The sequence below is a fragment of the Aythya fuligula genome, chromosome 4 (genome assembly GCF_009819795.1).
Source record: "Aythya fuligula isolate bAytFul2 chromosome 4, bAytFul2.pri, whole genome shotgun sequence".
Lineage (NCBI taxonomy): Eukaryota > Metazoa > Chordata > Aves > Anseriformes > Anatidae > Aythya > Aythya fuligula.
This window is the reverse complement of record NC_045562.1, coordinates 68,189,913-68,206,805: the sequence shown is the minus strand read 5'-3', so window position 1 is coordinate 68,206,805 and position 16,893 is coordinate 68,189,913. Positions and strand designations below refer to the sequence as shown.

At 39.1% G+C, this 16,893-nt stretch overlaps 2 protein-coding genes across 5 annotated transcripts in view; both read right to left on the bottom strand.

Moving 5' to 3' along the window:
* POLN (DNA polymerase nu) overlaps positions 1-2,808 on the bottom strand; it is a 92,041-nt gene extending 89,233 nt beyond the window's left edge. The window contains exon 1 of the mRNA XM_032186932.1: positions 2,679-2,808. Within this exon, the coding sequence (XP_032042823.1) occupies positions 2,679-2,808 (130 nt within the window). The remainder of the gene's footprint in view (positions 1-2,678) is intronic.
* Positions 2,809-4,567: 1,759 nt separating this feature from the next.
* On the bottom strand, positions 4,568-16,372 carry HAUS3 (HAUS augmin like complex subunit 3). 4 transcript variants are annotated; one of them, XM_032187126.1, is made up of 5 exons: positions 16,139-16,372; positions 10,691-12,220; positions 9,159-9,595; positions 7,285-7,510; positions 4,568-5,960 (listed from the first exon to the last, which is right to left on the bottom strand). In XM_032187126.1, exons 2-5 carry the CDS (start codon positions 11,600-11,602, stop codon positions 5,694-5,696), a joined length of 1,842 nt encoding a protein of 613 aa, XP_032043017.1. In that variant the 5' UTR covers positions 11,603-12,220; positions 16,139-16,372; the 3' UTR covers positions 4,568-5,693. The 4 variants fall into 4 exon arrangements, with proteins under 4 accessions (XP_032043017.1, XP_032043019.1, XP_032043021.1 ...); XM_032187128.1 differs by having other exon boundaries at positions 16,144-16,372; XM_032187130.1 differs by lacking the exon at positions 16,139-16,372 and adding an exon at positions 12,853-12,885.
* Between the last annotated feature and the right edge of the window lie 521 nt (positions 16,373-16,893).

Genomic DNA, 16,893 nt, shown 5'->3' with positions numbered 1-16,893 from the left:
AACAGTAGGCCTACAGTTCTGAAAGTTTAAGGAAGCTTTGTAAATACACCTCAGAACTCTGCACCACACTGAGTGACAGGGCTATGACATGCCTTCTCTTTTCTGCACTCAACACAGCCCAATAGACCCAAGAGGAGAAGCAAATGAATAAAAGAACAAGGGCTAACAGACTAGCAGTAATTACAGATTCAGTAGGGACAATAAGAGGAGCCAGGCAATGGAGAACTCTCGTGAAGTGCATGGCCCTCCAGAGTTTGTAATTACAAGCCCTGTGTCTCTAGATCCTTCTACTACCCAGCCAAAAAAAGCACTCCTGGGCAAAATACGCATTTTGTCCCTTTCTAACTGCTGGTCCACAAAGAGTCCATTCCACTGCTGCCTTCAGCTACAAAATTTGTATTATGAGAATGTGTCTAGCTTCTGGATCTAACAAGCTGCTACCCAATATCAAACAAGGCATAAGTGGATCTTTTTCCATTTACTAAAACTGTATTCTAAAAAGTTTTGAAGAGGTAAAGCAGGATCCTGTACTTAAAAGACTAATAACAAAATAATTAAGAGACTACCTCAGTCTCCAGAAAAGACTAAGCTTATTACTTTACAATATCACAGGCAGGTTCAGTTATTTTATCTCCAGCTTAGCCCCCTAACCTGAACTGTTAGAACAGTCAATATGGTATAACTGAATTTAGTGTCAAACATTTTAGGTTTGGTTTTCTTGACACTTCCCACAACAATAAAACTATCATTTAACAACGATAGCAATGTGAGTCTACTGTCAGTGCTTTTAATCACTTCATGGCTAGATACTTGTTCTCAATAAATTCACCCTCCAAAGATGAGGATTACATTGCTCTTGTTTAGCACACGGTGTTCAGTATGACTGGTATCTAAATCGCCACACCACCTCGAATTTCTGGTTCATGAAAAAGTATCAGCAGATGGCAGTAGAAACCCATCCTTGCATTCAAACGTACTGCTGGATGGAACTATTACAAATGCTACTGTCAAGATGACAATTTCACCCATGAGTTCAACATCACAGATGTTTGTGCTATTTGAATCCAGTATTTACCTTTTAAAGATAGACTTTCCAATTAAGTAGAATTAAAACTTTAAAGATCTTATCAATAAAATACAGTCCAATATAGCCATAAACAGACCAACTTTTGTTGTTATTTTGGTGTGGTCTTTTGTTTGTTTATTTTAAGGCAAACTTTTCTTCCTCCCCAGATCCATGCTTTGATCAACTAAAGCTACACACACAGGCACTTTCCTAAGAGTGATTCAAATTGTAAGTTTGTTCTTAAGTCTGTAGACTAGAAGCAATCGTAATTAAGATAAGGGAAACAAAAAAGCTAGTCATGTGACATGCTGCCACTAAATGCTTATACTGTTCTTTCAATACCCAGTGAGAAAGGGTTTAGGAACACTACAAAGACTGCAATTACAATTGGCTAAAAATACAGACACTATCATTGTACTTTTAAAGAAAGCGAATCTCTCATTTTACTGCTTGACAGAGTGAACGGATGGCGAGCAGACAACATAACACTACACAGACATCACACAGAAGGGAGAGTTCCCATATCTATGACAGAAAACATTTAACAGAAAATGACAAGGTAGCAAGAGAAGCAGAAAAGCAATTAAATCGAGGCTGAAAGGAGATCTCACTTTCTTTAAAATAATCTGGGTTTTGTTTTTCATGTTAAGATGAATGTATTCCATGTCTTCAAATGTGCATCACCAATTTACATAGCAATGAGCTACTACCCTTTTCACTGCTACGCCAGACTCCAATGATCCATTATCTTACTAGTGAACGAAGAGCCTGAGCTACTGTTTTTATAAAACCAAGGTTGTAATGAATGCCATATAACAAGAACAAATGCAATATTTAAATCTTAGTTTTAAATCCTGTTGACCAGATAACGTTCCAGGATCTACTTCTCCAGAAAAAAATAGAGAACAGAAATTAAGCAAACCTTTAACATTCTACTTCTTTCCAGAGCTACATGATTGAACTATTAAATACACAGAATTGAGAATAAAAAAAAATCTTGCAAAACGTCACTAGTATCCACTACATTTTGAGTATGATGCTGGGCTTTGCGCAGAGTTAAAGATCTGCTGAGGCTCTTTTAACATTACCTAATTTGCTCTACAATTTGGACTTTTGTTCACTCTTCCCCCTAGAATTTCACAAAGACTGAGTTGGTAACGAGCATGTGTTTAAAGAACAGACAATAGTCTGGAGAACTCACTGGCCTCCTTGCAATTTCCCAGTACCTCTAGTGATATTTAAGTATCTAGCCCAGATTCAAGTTAACATACATTTAGTTTACAGTATTAGTTAACTAAGAGTTTGAAATTCTCATCTGTTTTTATACCACATAGCAGAAACTAGCAGGAACAGGTTAGGAAAGATAAATAAAAAAAAAAAAGGAATGAAACACAGGGTACTGGCAATATCTTAGTTCCCTGCACTCACACAGCATCATTTAACCAGACGAGTCCCAGCAAATGCCACAGTTAAAGGTCAATTCATTTTCTAAACCTAGAAACACTTAGTTTTCTTCTTAAATAGGGACTGGAAGTTTGATGTTGTTGTTTGTTTGCATTTCAGTTTTTCCAACTGAAAATATAGACACTTAAACAGATCAAAATTTACTCACTCTGGTTATTTTTTCTGCTAGTCTGAATTCCTGTAGGAACAGACTGTAAAGCTGACATAATCCTCTGAGCAGCATCAGATAAAGGCACTTCAGAAATCTCACATCCTATATATGATGTGTAATGTTCCATTTTTACGATTATACCTAAACACGAAATACACATGAATTATGCATGCTGTCAGGGTCACAAAACAGTCTGCACTTAACATTCTTTTCAAGTTAAAGACAAAATAAAGACAAAACATAGTGAATATGTTCAGACCTTCATTTTCCTTAACAGAAAATATTTCCTCCCTGACTTTTTAAGTATTGTAATAAAAATTAGCAAATTATACTCATTTACAAAACCTAAGAAGTGAAACTTCTTTGAAATACAAGGTTTCAGTACACTGATAAAAGTTAAACAGTCTTTTTAAGTACAGCTAAATTCTAATAAAAGAATGATAAAACGAGAATTTTCCTTTGTATTGGAAATATTTCCCCCTCAACATCTTTAAATTAGTCTATATCTAGCGTATCCATGCATTTACTGCTGGTGGTACTCAGGTTTTAAATCAATAAAAAAAATCTTTCAAGAGGTACCTGACAAAATAGCACCAGTACAAGATGAAAGCAGTGTTACTATCAAGATATACAAAGATTAATGATATACGTATTTTCTGAAATAGCACAAAAGACCTCTATTCCTTAAATGTTGTAAAATTGATGTAGTCAAGTAACATTTAGTATTGTTATTACATTTTTTGTCAATTTAAGATCAGCAACATCTAAAGTCTCAATGAGTTCCAAGTGTAGCTATTACTGTTCTAGATTTTATCCTTTTTTCCCCTCCCAAAGCATCTGTTTTTAAAGTTGTCCCACAGCCACGTTCTATAACGCACATAAAAAACTCAGAGCCCCTAGGAACAACACATATGGGAAAATTAGAAACAGAAGGCATCCATACTGACATCTTTCTTGACTTCATAGTTAAAACGGAACAATGCATAAAACTTACCACAAACACAAGGTATCTATGCAATATTTTCAAAATACTTGCATCAAGCAAACATTTCCTTCTGTTTACATGGAAATATTTTTCTCAGCTCAAGACCATAGGCAGATTGCAAGTTTGAAGTACAAACATTTGTATCCAGATTCAAAGAACATCCATCAAGCTGCGTTAAGTTTTGACTAATAGCTGTCTAGCTCAAATAGGTTATTTTTTTTTTTCCTGTTTGAACTCACATATGCACTACTCTAAAGATTTCATAATGATCTTAATTCTGAAGCCAATTATCAGTTGGAGAATTGATGTTGCAAAAGACAAAAAGCATCTCAAAATTCTTGTTTGTGAGGATTTAGTCCAAAACAAAAAGGAAACAAGACTAAACTTCAGCACAGCATAGAAGTGCTTACAAATCTTAAGGACAGTGATATAGGGAGGTATCCTTGGAGCCCCAGGATACTTGTGGTCATAGCCCTTGGAAGAAAAGAACTCATACCACATGATGCAAAGTCACAAAGAACTGTCTTTCATGGAACCTAATGAAGGATATGGTAGAAAAAAAAAAAAAACAAAAACAGTTTGTACAAGGCACTGTAGAGTGAAAGCTGGTTTGCAATTTAAGAGTAAACATGTAGAAGGGGGAAGGAGGCAGAATGGCTCTCCTTTCCCTGACATTCATGCATATCATACACCTTCTCCAAACTTTCATAATTAGGAGTGACATTGCTTTCCTACTTGGGGTAAAAACATCCTGACTTCTCAGGGTGGGAAGCAGCAGCCTTCAAACTCTGGGGCACATCAAAATGAGAACCTAGCAGACTAAATACAAACAAGACCCCCAGGCATGAGAATACGTCTAAAACATACAGATTTGCGGTAAATATTGACAACACTGAACTTGTCATGTTTGGCATTTAATAATAATAAACAATGTATGGAGCTAAACAGCATGAAATACAGATATAAAGATATACAACCAGTAAGTTAAAAATTACACATTTAAAAATAAGTTATATTCTTATATAAAAGCTTAAAGTCTGCAGTCAAAATAGTTTTAAGAAAACTGTTACTGAATTTAAAGGAAATTATCTAGCCTTCATCAATGCGTACAACACTTGCAAGCAGGCATGGCTGAGGTCATCAAAAATATGTAAGACTGGAAATTATTCTATAAAAGTGTATCTACTTCCACTGGTGTACTAGGAAGCTACACAGAAGTTTGATAAACAGTCTAACAATATCAGTGAAAGCAGAAGTATGAAAGCATTAAGACTGACTTCAAATGCCTATCATTATAAATTGCATAGAGAACCGCATGCAGTTATGCCAAAACTGGTCTGAAGTCCAAAGGTAAATTTTGGATTAATTTTCTCTGAAAAGTCTGGCTTAAGTATGGACTAGTTTCAATGGAGAGGATAGGCCATAATTTAAGACATATCAAAGTGGCCATAAAAAAAAAGTCTTGGTACTCAAAACAGATTCTGGTATATATTTTAATATGTTCCCATATAACAAAAATATTTCTTCTTAGGGGAACTGTAAAGGAGTCTTTGAATTTCTGCCTCAGAACTTTCCTCTTCAGAAGGGCACTACATTGGTGTTCCAAGATCTGGAATGACTTGCACTTTTTTTTTCCTTTTCAGTTCACCTATCAAAAGGTTCTTATCGTGCAAGAAAGCTGATCTCAAGTGTATGAAGCTTTCTTCTGTGCTATGCTGTGTGCCCTGGAAATCAATATACAGGTTAGCAGAAGAGCAGCCTACATGTAATTCATTCAGCCAACCAATGAATTAAGTCACATCAAAGAACTCAAATTGAAGAACCTGGACAAAATTCCAATTTGCACTCAATGACCAGATGCCAATAGCTGTAAAGCACCACATAATCCAAACTTGGTAACTGTGGGAGCTAAACATCCATTGCAATGACAGACAAATGTTAGCCTTGACAAGCTAATACACATCATTCCGTAAACCTGTGGACTGTTTACATTGACATATTTTCCTATATTAAGAGCACATTGAATGTTAAACATTAAGAACTTCACCAGTGGTGAAATTCTGATTTCCCAGGCCACTGGCTTTAGCCTCCGACTGCCACTCAAGCTTCTCCACCAATTCTTTCAAGTGATCTTCGTCTTTGAAAAAATACACATACAAGTTTCTTTCCATCTGATGCAACTTATTGGACTCTAAGAAGTTTCTCTTTGACTTCAAATCAGCAATAAGATCCATAATTAATTGATTTAGTTTATTTAAATCATCCTCCAGTTGATTAAACTGTTCAGTAAGTTCCTAATAAAAAAAATACAAAACAAGAGTTAGACATTGTTAACACACTAGTTGAATTAGAAATATGAAACTTTTTGCTTTTGGAAACCACTTTCCTTGTTAAGTAAAAAAATCATTAGAAACAGAAAACGGAGGTGATAAACTCAATGTATGTAGCTTTTGAGCTACATCAGGTCCTGAAAATGTAATTTCACTTACATGTTTACTAAAACAGATGAGTTGAGACCATAAGAATCTAGCCTAGATAGATGATTGAAAGACATTTAATAAAGTTTTCACAGCAAGGTAAAAGTGAACAAACAAAAACCCAATTCAATTTTAAAATGAAAAAGGTAGCAAATGCGATTTTCCCAACTGTTAATCTTACCACAGTTCAGTGCAGGTAGGCTCCCTTCTAGCTACAAGTGCAGAGCACAGCACTGTATGGGCTGCTGCAGGGAAAGTTAATACCCCAGCCAGACCCAGTACAGTCATCTACTTACATATTATTTCTTTATTAAGGGAGTTAAGTTACTTTTCCTGAGAAACAGTACCAATAGAAAAAGGCATCACTGTTTTAAGAGGTAACGTTAATCAATAAAAAGTTTGTTGATGGATACAACCTGTAATCCCTAAATACGTATTGTTCCAATTCCAAATTTCTGAGAAACATTGTCCTATATGTTGCAAATTCAGTTGACAACTAGAAGCATTAAAAATATATATATATATTTTTTTAAGTATTTCATAACAAAACCCTTCCCTCGTTCCATTTTTAAGATACCTAGTTGCTTACTTGCTTATAACAAGCCATGCCTAACAACCCCTATTCCCTTTTAAAAGAGGCTGTAAAAGCAATACTCAAGAGCTCTGTAGCAGAATTGTCTTACTACAAAGTTCTCAAAATTTTGAAGGACAGTTATTTCATCCACACAAGTCACCCATGGGCAGGCCTTTTAAGGGGCTGAACCTTACTACTCAGGTACTACAGGGCAAAAAAGCCTTTCTGGAATCAAGAGAAATTTAAGTGACTTTTCCAGTGATATATCCAGAAGACATTTTCCACACCACAGACTTACCAGTAGTACATGACTGTAGATGCCTTTGAAAGAAATGAAGGGTTAGATGCAATTATTTGCTCAAAACCAATAAATTATTACCTGCCAACATACACAAAACCCAAAATTTCCTAAGAACAATGTAACTACTGGCCCACCACCATTAAGGCAACATTTGTTCCTACCCTGCTGTACCAATTTGTGTCCCCAACCTTCATACTACATTTGTCTCAGTAAAAGAACACAACAGACATGAACGTAATAATTTTAGTAACTACATAAGGACATACCCGGCTACTGAATAGTAGCTGATTTCCTCCACAAAAGAGAGCATCATGAAGGGCATTTACATCACTATCTAGTTTGGACAACATGAGAGACTGTTCTTGAGAAGACACTGCTAGCTGGTCTTGTGCTGCAGCACAATCCTGCATCAACTTCTGAGCCATCTGCTGCAGGGTTTTGTATGTTTTAAACAATTGCTTTTTATCTTCTCCTTCCAGAAGCTGGTATAGCCTGTAACAGAAAGTTAGACACATGGTTTTTAAAAGTTACCTAAGCATTCCCAACATTACTAGTCAAGAGAAGATCTTCCTGTTGAAGTCACACTGAGGACTACACCAAAGGACAGGACTGCTCAGGTTACTCTTGATATACTGCTGTATCTCCCAATGATTTCATGATTCCATCTGTATATGAATCATGAATGATTAATAGGATTCCAAATATTCCAACGTTATAAGCAACAGCAATGAAATATTGAAGTAGCAGTTAATGAGTACACAACGAATACCACTAGTTTGCAGAAGCACATGTTGTCAGCTTCTATTTCACTACACTTTTCAAGCACAACAAATTAAGTTGTGTTTTTTTTGAAGTGCTAGAAGACTGAGGACTTCAGTGGCCAGTGAGAAATGAGAAATCTTTATGACATTTTCAAGTTTACTGGACTGTTTCATATCTTGCATTTATGAAGAGACAGCTAAGGAATTCTACAATTAGTTGAGCCATGAGAAGACAGCAATACTTTACTACACCAAACGGTACCTTTACAATACATCCCAGTCTCACAATTACTGATAACTTTGCTCAGTTGCTACTACCACCTCTGCTTATCAAAATCTTTAGGAGTTGAGCCCCATTAAAGAACCGGATTGGTTTTAATAAGAATGCGAGCTATATTTCAAGAGTAACTGAGTTTCTTTAAAGTGTCTTCTGCTTACTAAGCATTTAAGGTTTTCTTGCAACTTCCTTTCACAGTCATGAATACTAAGGCCTGCCTTTTTAAAGAAAGGAAAAAAAGTGAAAAGCAGAAAGATAACATTGTGATTTAGTCATATGGAGACTTAATAATAAACCTGAACAACATTACAAGTTGTCAACACACACACACCTGGAGCAAAATTAATGCTACCTAATGCTGGCAATCAAGTGAGTCTGTGCAAGACTAAACTACCACTTAACATAACAGCTATTAAAACACACACACTTGAAAGAAGGGGGAAAAGCCTAGCATTAAAACATTAAGTATTATAGAACACACCATCTGAAAAGGTTTTGAGTCTTGAAGTGACATCAACACAACACATGTTTCTACAGTATCACCTGAGCTACAGGGAAACTTCGTTTCTTACATATTGAAAGGAATCTACATGGGCAAGAGGACACAGAGGCCAGATAGCAAAGCAAGCAGCAGCAATGAGCTAACCGTGTTTCAGATGTTTCTGGAGTAGTTCCTCTCCTTTACCACATGGGGGTTTTTGCCAACTAAGCTGATCAGGCCACAGATACCATCTGGGAAATCACTTCTTAGCAGCTCTCTGCATCTACACTTCTGGAGTAACTTCCAAGGAGCCCTAGGTCAGTGCACCATTTAAGAGAGGTTTCGCTATAAACATTCATGATGTTCTCAGCATTGCTTAGGAATGCTCTGGCAACATACACAAAACTGATACTTGAACAGTTTTCCTCAGTCAAACCTGGAAAGAGCCTCTAAGGATAAGCAAGAGGCAAATCTCAAAGGCTTCAGTTCTGGAGCAGTACAAAGTAGCTATAGCAAGCGACTAATAACTTAGCAATGGACATAGCATCGCTTACCAAAGCCTTTATCTCCCCAGCTTTATTTCAAAATAAGCCCAAGTTCAATAGCAGCTGTAACACTCACCTACGAGAGAAGTCATCCTTTGGACCGATAGTGTTTCTCGGCTGTGCAGGTTGAGAGAGCTCCGATAACACCTCCAGTCTCTGTTGTAACTCGTTACTGCTCTGTTTCAGAGATTCTAGCAAATTGTCAAGTTGATGGTGCACATCTTTCTGTTTCTTCAACTCAATTTCATAGGCTAGCTGAATAAGTTCAAATGATGCTTTCTGTCTTAGCAAATGGCTGCAGATTTCATCTTGTTTAGAAATAAAACAGTCCTGCCGAGCAATCTCACGATCCAGGTCTGCTTTCACCACCGGCACAGTCAACAGTTGTGCATGCTCTTTCAAAAGAGAAGGCAGCTCTTCATTGTTTAGCTGAGCTATATGTTGCCTAATTGTTGCAATTTCACCTTTTAAACTAGATATTTTGGCCTCAAGGTTTTCTTGTTTTCCAACACCCTGCATAAAGCAAAATAATCGTCAATTTCCATCACATTTCCCTCAAGCTGTTTTTCCCCCTCATCCTTCATAAAACTTCCCTAACATATTTTTTCAGTTCACAGAAGAGTCGTGCATTTATGTGAAAAACATCACAACTATAAAGTTAATGAGCACTCTGTAAGCAGCTTTACAGAACTTCACAACATAAGGCGATTAAATACTTAAAATGCAGATATCAAACAAATTTCAATAGATAGTAATTCAGCCCTACTGCAGGGTCATGAAACAGTTTATTGTGGAAAAAAAAAAAAAATCAGGAGCTGTATTTTACTTCACACCTGTATTTCAAACACATCTAACTGAAATCTCACATGCAAACACATTTTTATATTCAGCTGGGTGGCTATCAATACTGCAATCAGAAACAATCTTTTTCAAATTAATCCTTCAAGCCCTATATGCTAAGCATACATAAATGAAAATATACTGACATGAGTTAGTCCACAACTGCGATATAAACTAATTTTGTTTGTTCTCATAATTCCTTCATATTCTTAATTTCCACTAGTCAGATCTAACTGTCACTCACTGAGACCTCTCTGGGTTTCAACTGCCCACTTCACTTATTTGGTATCTAAGAGCATGCCACACCACCACGTATCCATATTACAAGTTTCTGAGTTTCAAAATCACCAGTGAACTAAAACTTTAAGGTTTTGCTACAGAATGTGAACAAGAACATATTTATCATATTAGTTGCCCTATGCTATAAGATCTCAACTAAAGTTACAGTTCTGATTGTTGTACAAAGAGAAACAGTTACAATATGAAATTTAAGAGTTTAACAAAACTAGAAAGGTATTTCTAGGTTCTAGTTTTTCAAGGCAGTAAGTTCTAGAAGGAAGAATTAAAGGCACTCTGCCACACCAAGCAGTTTCGAAGCATAGACATTGAAGCTATTCCACAAGAGCAAGAATAAAGTTTCATAAAAATATAATTTCACTACATAAAAAAAAGTAAATAACAATAACTCAGCAGGTCTTTTTACTAGATGCAGCTGAACATGCCTGTCTCTGTTTAAAACTCCACCTTACATCATCTTTTGTGGCTTACCTCGTTCTTTAACGTCTTTAGCATGCTCTCTGCACACCGTATAGCTGAATTCACGCTTTCTTCTTTAGCTTCCATTTGAATTAGCTGATGCTGAGCACAAATATATGCCATCTGGAGCCTGGCCATCTCAAGACTCTCCTCATAAGCTCCATTAGCCTCATCACAAGCAACTGGTTTGCTCTTATCCCTGAGCTGAACGCTGTCTTCATGCACATTTTCAAACAGTTCAGGCATACCTGGATAAAAATGCTTTTTAGCATATGAGGTGAGCGCTGCAGTGCACTGTTCTTCCTGAGACAAATACTTGTCCAAGGACAGCTGGGAAAAAAACACAGGGTGTGAACCTGCCCCTTGTTCTGAATCAGAAGCAGTGAAGAAAGAGGCCAATTTCTTAACTCCATCCATAAGAGAGAGCAGATCATTGTCAAGCTTATTATTTGCTGCAGTAAACACTGCCAGCCCATCTTTCAGATCTTTAAGTGCTTCATCCTCTTTTCTTTTTAATGCCTGTAACATACTGCTGTTCTCAGAAATCATCAGCTGAAGCTTATTATGCCGATGAATTTGAAGATTTTTCATCTTCTGAAGAGTCTGAAGCTCATCCTCTAATTTCTTAAGTTCCTCCTTCTCCTCCTCCTGGCTCTGTGAATCCACAGGCTTACAGGTTTTAAGGACTTCATCTAGTGCATTTCCTTCTAAAATGGGCTTACCAGACTCAAGAAGATTATTAAAATCTTGCAGTTCTTTTTCAGATACCACGTGCTGCTCGTTTACATTTCCACAAAACCACTCCAGAAATGATCTGTCTTCCGAAGACTCAAACATCCAGTCAAAGTCTTCTCCATTAAGCTCATCAGCTCCTGGATATCCAATTTTCTTAAGAGTTTCCACAAAGTCCTTTCCACAGCTCATGATTAAAGTATATTTGAAAGCAGAAAAGATCCAAATACATGAAGAAATCTAGAGCATTATTCCAGTGAGGTTTTTTTTTTGTTGTTTTACATTAACATTCAGTATCTTAATAAAAAGGGTCTGCACAGCAGAGAAGAAGTGTCAGATCGCACCAGAAAACCAAATACTATTCTGGGTTAGAGCAGTTACTGAAAGACTAGAAACCAATTTTAATATCAAGGATATCTTAACTATACTTGTCCTGATTTGATGACCAAAGTATGTTTAACAGTTAAATCCCAGATCTTTGCAAACACTTATATGTTTGCTTAATTGACACACATTTACCACTAACATAGAGTTTTACCAGTGATTCAAAATTAACAGGTGTAAAATACCAAGTAATTCACTGGCCTGCAAAAGTGTTTTATTAATATAGCTTTCCTCACATTAAATTAAAAAATAAATCTTTTTAACTCTTCCAAAACAAGGGGGAGCTTTCAGTTTGCTCTAAAACCAAAGTTAAGTATTATAATGCACTTAAAATCTTGGGGTTTTTTTTTGTTTGTTTGTTTGTTTTTTTTAAACTTCAGCAGCAAGCAGAATCTTGTCTTCTAAGCCTTCATTTTAAAGTTTCCTCTGCAAATAGAACAAGAATCCCTTTAACAAAAAAATATTAAAACATAAGCGTTTTGGCCATTTATAAACAAAAATAAATTACACTCTGAATGAGTATTCTAGTCACGATTCTAACGTTACAAGTAAAAGGAGAGTAATTCCCAGCCAACAACCTACCAGCTCTAGGATCTCAAAGTATAGCCAAAAGATGAGAAAGGACAGGGTAAATTACCGAGAATTTCAGGCCTGCGCTACTTTAGCAGGGTCCAGATTGTTTTAAGTTTGTTATTACTTAACACGGAGGTTGTAAAACGTACATTTCACCAGAAAAACCTCAGCTCGTCAGCCGGCCGGGAAGCGATGAGCGTTGAAGAAATAAACACACCTTTCTGAAATCCGTGTTTCTAAGTCAGCTTGGAGATTCTCTATGTAATAATAATAATAAAAAGCACGAAGAGAACCCGTTACACGAGCTACCCGTCACGGGGCAGCCCCGTCTTAACAGCCGCACCTCCACCAGAAGTCAATAAAAACCGCAGGCAGCTCTAGGTTCGCCCACACCCATCGCCAAGCCGTGGAGAACCCCCTCGAAAAGGCTTTATTTATTAAAAAAATAAACCACCCCTAAGAAGGGGGCGGCCGCCGGTACTCACCGCGGGGGCTGAGGCGCTGAGGGGAGGTGGAGGGGTGAGGGGCGGGGGGAGGGGGCGGCCGTTGAGCGGCGCCAACGGCTCAAACCGCCCGCCACGCGCCGCGCTCGCGCAGCCTCCACTTCGCCTGCGCAACGCTCCTCTCCCGCCCACCCGATGGGCGTGGCGAAGGCGAGCCCGCGCGGGGATTGGTCTGATGCCCCGTGACGTCAGGCGGGCGGGCTCTCCTCAGGCAGCGGCCGTTGGGTCGCCTCAGTGGGGCCGCCCCTGTGAGGGCGGGCGGTTCCCTGGAGGGGGGTGGGGTGCTGCTGCTCCTCCTCTGCCCCCGTCAGGGTTTTTTGGGCGTCTTGTTGCGCCCAGTGGGTCCTGAGGGGAGTGAGGGCAATGCTCTCTGCTATTTAACGTGGCTCAGTATGGAACAAATCCACGGTCTCACAAATCCACTGTGTTCACCAGGCTCCCTGAAGCTGAGATGTGGCGGGGGGGAGCTGCCATTATCCTGTAGAGGTGTACCCATAAAGCGACTTTCAGGACAAAGTAGCCAAATAAAACAAACAAACAAACAAAAATAAATAAATAAAAGAAACAGACACAAATTCTTAGTTGCTCTTTAACCTGCCTTCTTTTCATTACATGTAAATGACCCTTGGCTCCCGCATTGCAGGATTTGGTGAACACCACCTCTGCATTTAACCTTATCTGTCACCTTCATACTAATTTAGAAACCATGAATAAATTCCCTTTCCCTTTTATCCCTATCAGCTTGAAGAGTGGCAAAATTGGGCCTCTGTACAGCAAGAGCTCAATTATTTCAGTTGTCCTTTTCTGCACCTTCTACAGCATCATTTCCTGAAGTGCAGAGAGAAGATGCACGCAGTCCACAAGGTGCGGGTGCACCAAGGTTTTCTACAACAGCAAAATTCTCCCTTCTGCCATGTTTCCAATGCACTTCCTTATGATGCTCACTGCTTTCTTGGCCTTTTGGCTGCCACTACCTGTTAAGCCAACAAAAAAATCTCAGCAATGACTGTCAGACATTACCTGTCTGACATTATAAGACACCCCTCAGATTTAGCTGCCTTCATTTCCTGGTTACATTTCACATGCCAGGTTTTTCTGGGCTTTCCCATTTCTCTCACTAGCCTCCTTTGCTTTCTTATTGAGTCATGTGGAGGGAAAAAGGAGGGGGTTGAAATCACAGAATCACAGAATCACAGAATTTTCTAGGTTGGAAGAGACCTCAAGATCATCGAGTCCAACCTCTGACCTAACGCTAACAGTCCCCACTAAACCATTTCCCTAAGCTATATCAGAGCATAAGCTATATCATTTTCTATTTATGTCAGACATTTTACCTGAGCTTCTAGTACAAGATTTTGAAGTCTTCTGGGTGTTTGCAGGCTTCTTGCTTCTTCTGAGCTATTTTTGTTGTTGTTGTTGCTGTTGTTTGTTTGTTTGTTTTGTTTTGTTTGTTTTGGTGGTGTTTTGTTTTTTTTGTTTGTTTGTTTTTTTGAGGAGGGGGGGACATTTTTCCCATTTTTACAGTTCTTTTTCTTAAAATTGTATATCTGTGTGCTTTATTTGTCTTGCTGTCTCTTGTTACAGCGTGCAGCTTAATTGTATTGTGGTTGCTATCACAGAGCACCTCACCCACTAATAGCTCTTGAATTAGATCCTCTGCACTTCGGAAGACTAAATTCAGAGCTGCGTTTCATCTTGTGGCTTCTTGGGCCAGTTATTCTAGAAACAAGTCATTTATTGCACCCAGCAATTCTTTCTCCACATTTCACCCTGATGAGGCAATTGACCCAGCGTGCATGTGGGTGGCTGAGCCCTCCCACTGCATGTCCTAAATGTGCAGCTCCTCTAATCTCACTTAATGCAGCTGTTGAAATGAATCAACGCAGGGAAACCAGCAACCTCTCAGCTCAGCACAGCTACGGCTAATGCCCGTGAAGTTTTCTAGCTCCAGATCAGCACCTGTAATGCCTGCAAGGTGCCGCATGGTGATTTGTACTACAAAGTGGTCTGTGTAAGACTCAGCTTTACCTTAAGCCCTGACCTTGCAGTAATGGGTAAAAAGAGCTGTAGGGTTGAATTCCTCACCATGGGGTTACAGCCTGGTAGGCAGCTGCAGTTGAGGCTAGCTGGAGTTTTCAAATCATCTTACAGGTGGAGTGCATCGCACCTTTCAGATGGGGAAGGAACAAAAGAATTTGCTACTTTTTTTATAAAACGATGTCATTCAGCTCAGTCACTTCCATTAAAATCAGCTTATCCTATGGCAGTATTTCAGCATTGTGTTTTTAGTAGTATATAGATCAATGTTGCTCGTGTAAAAAATACTTGAGTAAAAGCAAATTTTCCAATTTTTACACCTAGCAACCTTTCTAAAATTCCCCTGACCTGAGAGCAAGTCAGCTCTGCTGCTGAAGCCCACATCCCAGAAGTCAGAAGACACATCTGATACAGGAGGATTTAGGACACTTTCTTGACTGCTGCAACTAACACCCTCAGTTCCCTGTGTGACCGGATCCTCTCACTCTTTCTTCACACCAGACTCGTGTGCGGTGTCCAACCTCCCCATGGCCTTGCACAAAACCTCCACCCCCATCTGTTTAGCTGGGCGAGCGGGAGCATATCCTAATTCTGTAGCTGGTTTGGGGCTATGTAGGTGTTGGCCAGTGGCCACCTCTTGAAACAGTTAAGAGCTCAATTGGGCCAGCCTTCGGGCACACTCACCGCAGGAAATAATTTCACTCTCTCTCTACCCAGACATGAAATTTTCATGGAAGTTTTCACCACTGATTATCGTTGCAGCCTCCATCCTATCTCTGCTTTGACAAATTTGGTCAAAATTAGCCTGAAGGTTCAAAAGTTATCAAGGAAAGGAGGAGGGGAACAGATGGATGAAAGAGGAGTTGACAGACAGCATGATCTCATAATCCCCGCTGGCATAAGAATTCAGGATAGAATTGAAATATTTTAGGTCAGAACATTGTGCACTTAAACTTCTCATTTTGAAAGAACAAGCCTCTAATGTGAAACAAATTTTCATTTGTCAGACCCGAGATCAGCTTTTAGGGGCAGAGATTAAACAGCAGCCTTCTCCTCCAAACACGTTACAAACATATCTCCGAAATTTCTCACAGTCCCCTACCCCACCCACCCACAGCCCCAGATGCTTCCCTGTGTTTGCTTTTGCAGCTCCTTATGGGTCAAGAATGTTTTTCTCTGATTCATTTTTTTTTCCTGGTTGTGTTCAGACAAAACATAATTAAAGGCTTACCTTACCCTTTTTTTCCATTCCAGGAGCAGTTGTTTTGCATCTGTGTGCAAGAACCAGAGAGGTTGCTCAGATAGCACATTGCATTCACAAGGCATTTTATGGTGGATTCCAACAAATTAAGACGTGGACGTTTCTGGAAAGATGTCTGCAAGCTCGGCACTGCTCCATCTGTGCCATGTTGCATTTGTTTCGCTGCAGAACATGCCCGAGTTGTGTCTGGTGCCTCACGGAGGAGCTATCGATTGCCCATCGGCTGCAGAGAGCAGCCAAGGAGTGCAGTTGCCGTCATGCAGTCACTGCAGCTGCCTGAGATAAACCCTCCCACCGAGATACATCTGTCACATGAAAATCTCATGGAAAAGTGTTTTGCTTATTACACGTCTAGGATGGGGCCTTTTTTGGTGAAAAGAAATAACAGAAGAGACATGGAAACAAGTTTTTAGCTGAGGAGCTGTGACGGGGTGGAAGCTTTTTCATTTTGCATCCTACTGTTCGGTGGCCCGTAGCAGCAGGATTTTGGAGGTCCCCGATGCAGGTCGCTGGAGTACCAGCCACTCTTTGTAAGCATTGTGTTCTAATGAAAGGAATCACTTTAAGCAAATTTAAACTCTGAATTAAACACAGCTTTTGAAGTGCCATGTGAGCTTTTACAACAATCAAGGTAGATTATAAAATCTGGCACCTGCTTGCTTTCTCTCGTGAGCACACGCCTCTTCCCTCTGGAGGAACAGGAGATCTCATTCTGAGACCTTGTG

What these genes read in the sequence shown, in the direction of transcription:
- HAUS3 (XM_032187126.1), bottom strand. Translation starts at nt 11,602, where the DNA reads ATGAGCTGTGGAAAGGACTTTGTGGAAACTCTTAAGAAAATTGGATAT. An exon ending in TAAAGACGTTAAAGAACGAG is followed by an intron (nt 9,596 to 10,690) that starts GTAAGCCACAAA and finishes TGCTTTATGCAG; the next exon opens with GGTGTTGGAAAACAAGAAAA. An exon ending in AGCTACTATTCAGTAGCCGG is followed by an intron (nt 5,961 to 7,284) that starts GTATGTCCTTAT and finishes TTTTTTTATTAG; the next exon opens with GAACTTACTGAACAGTTTAA.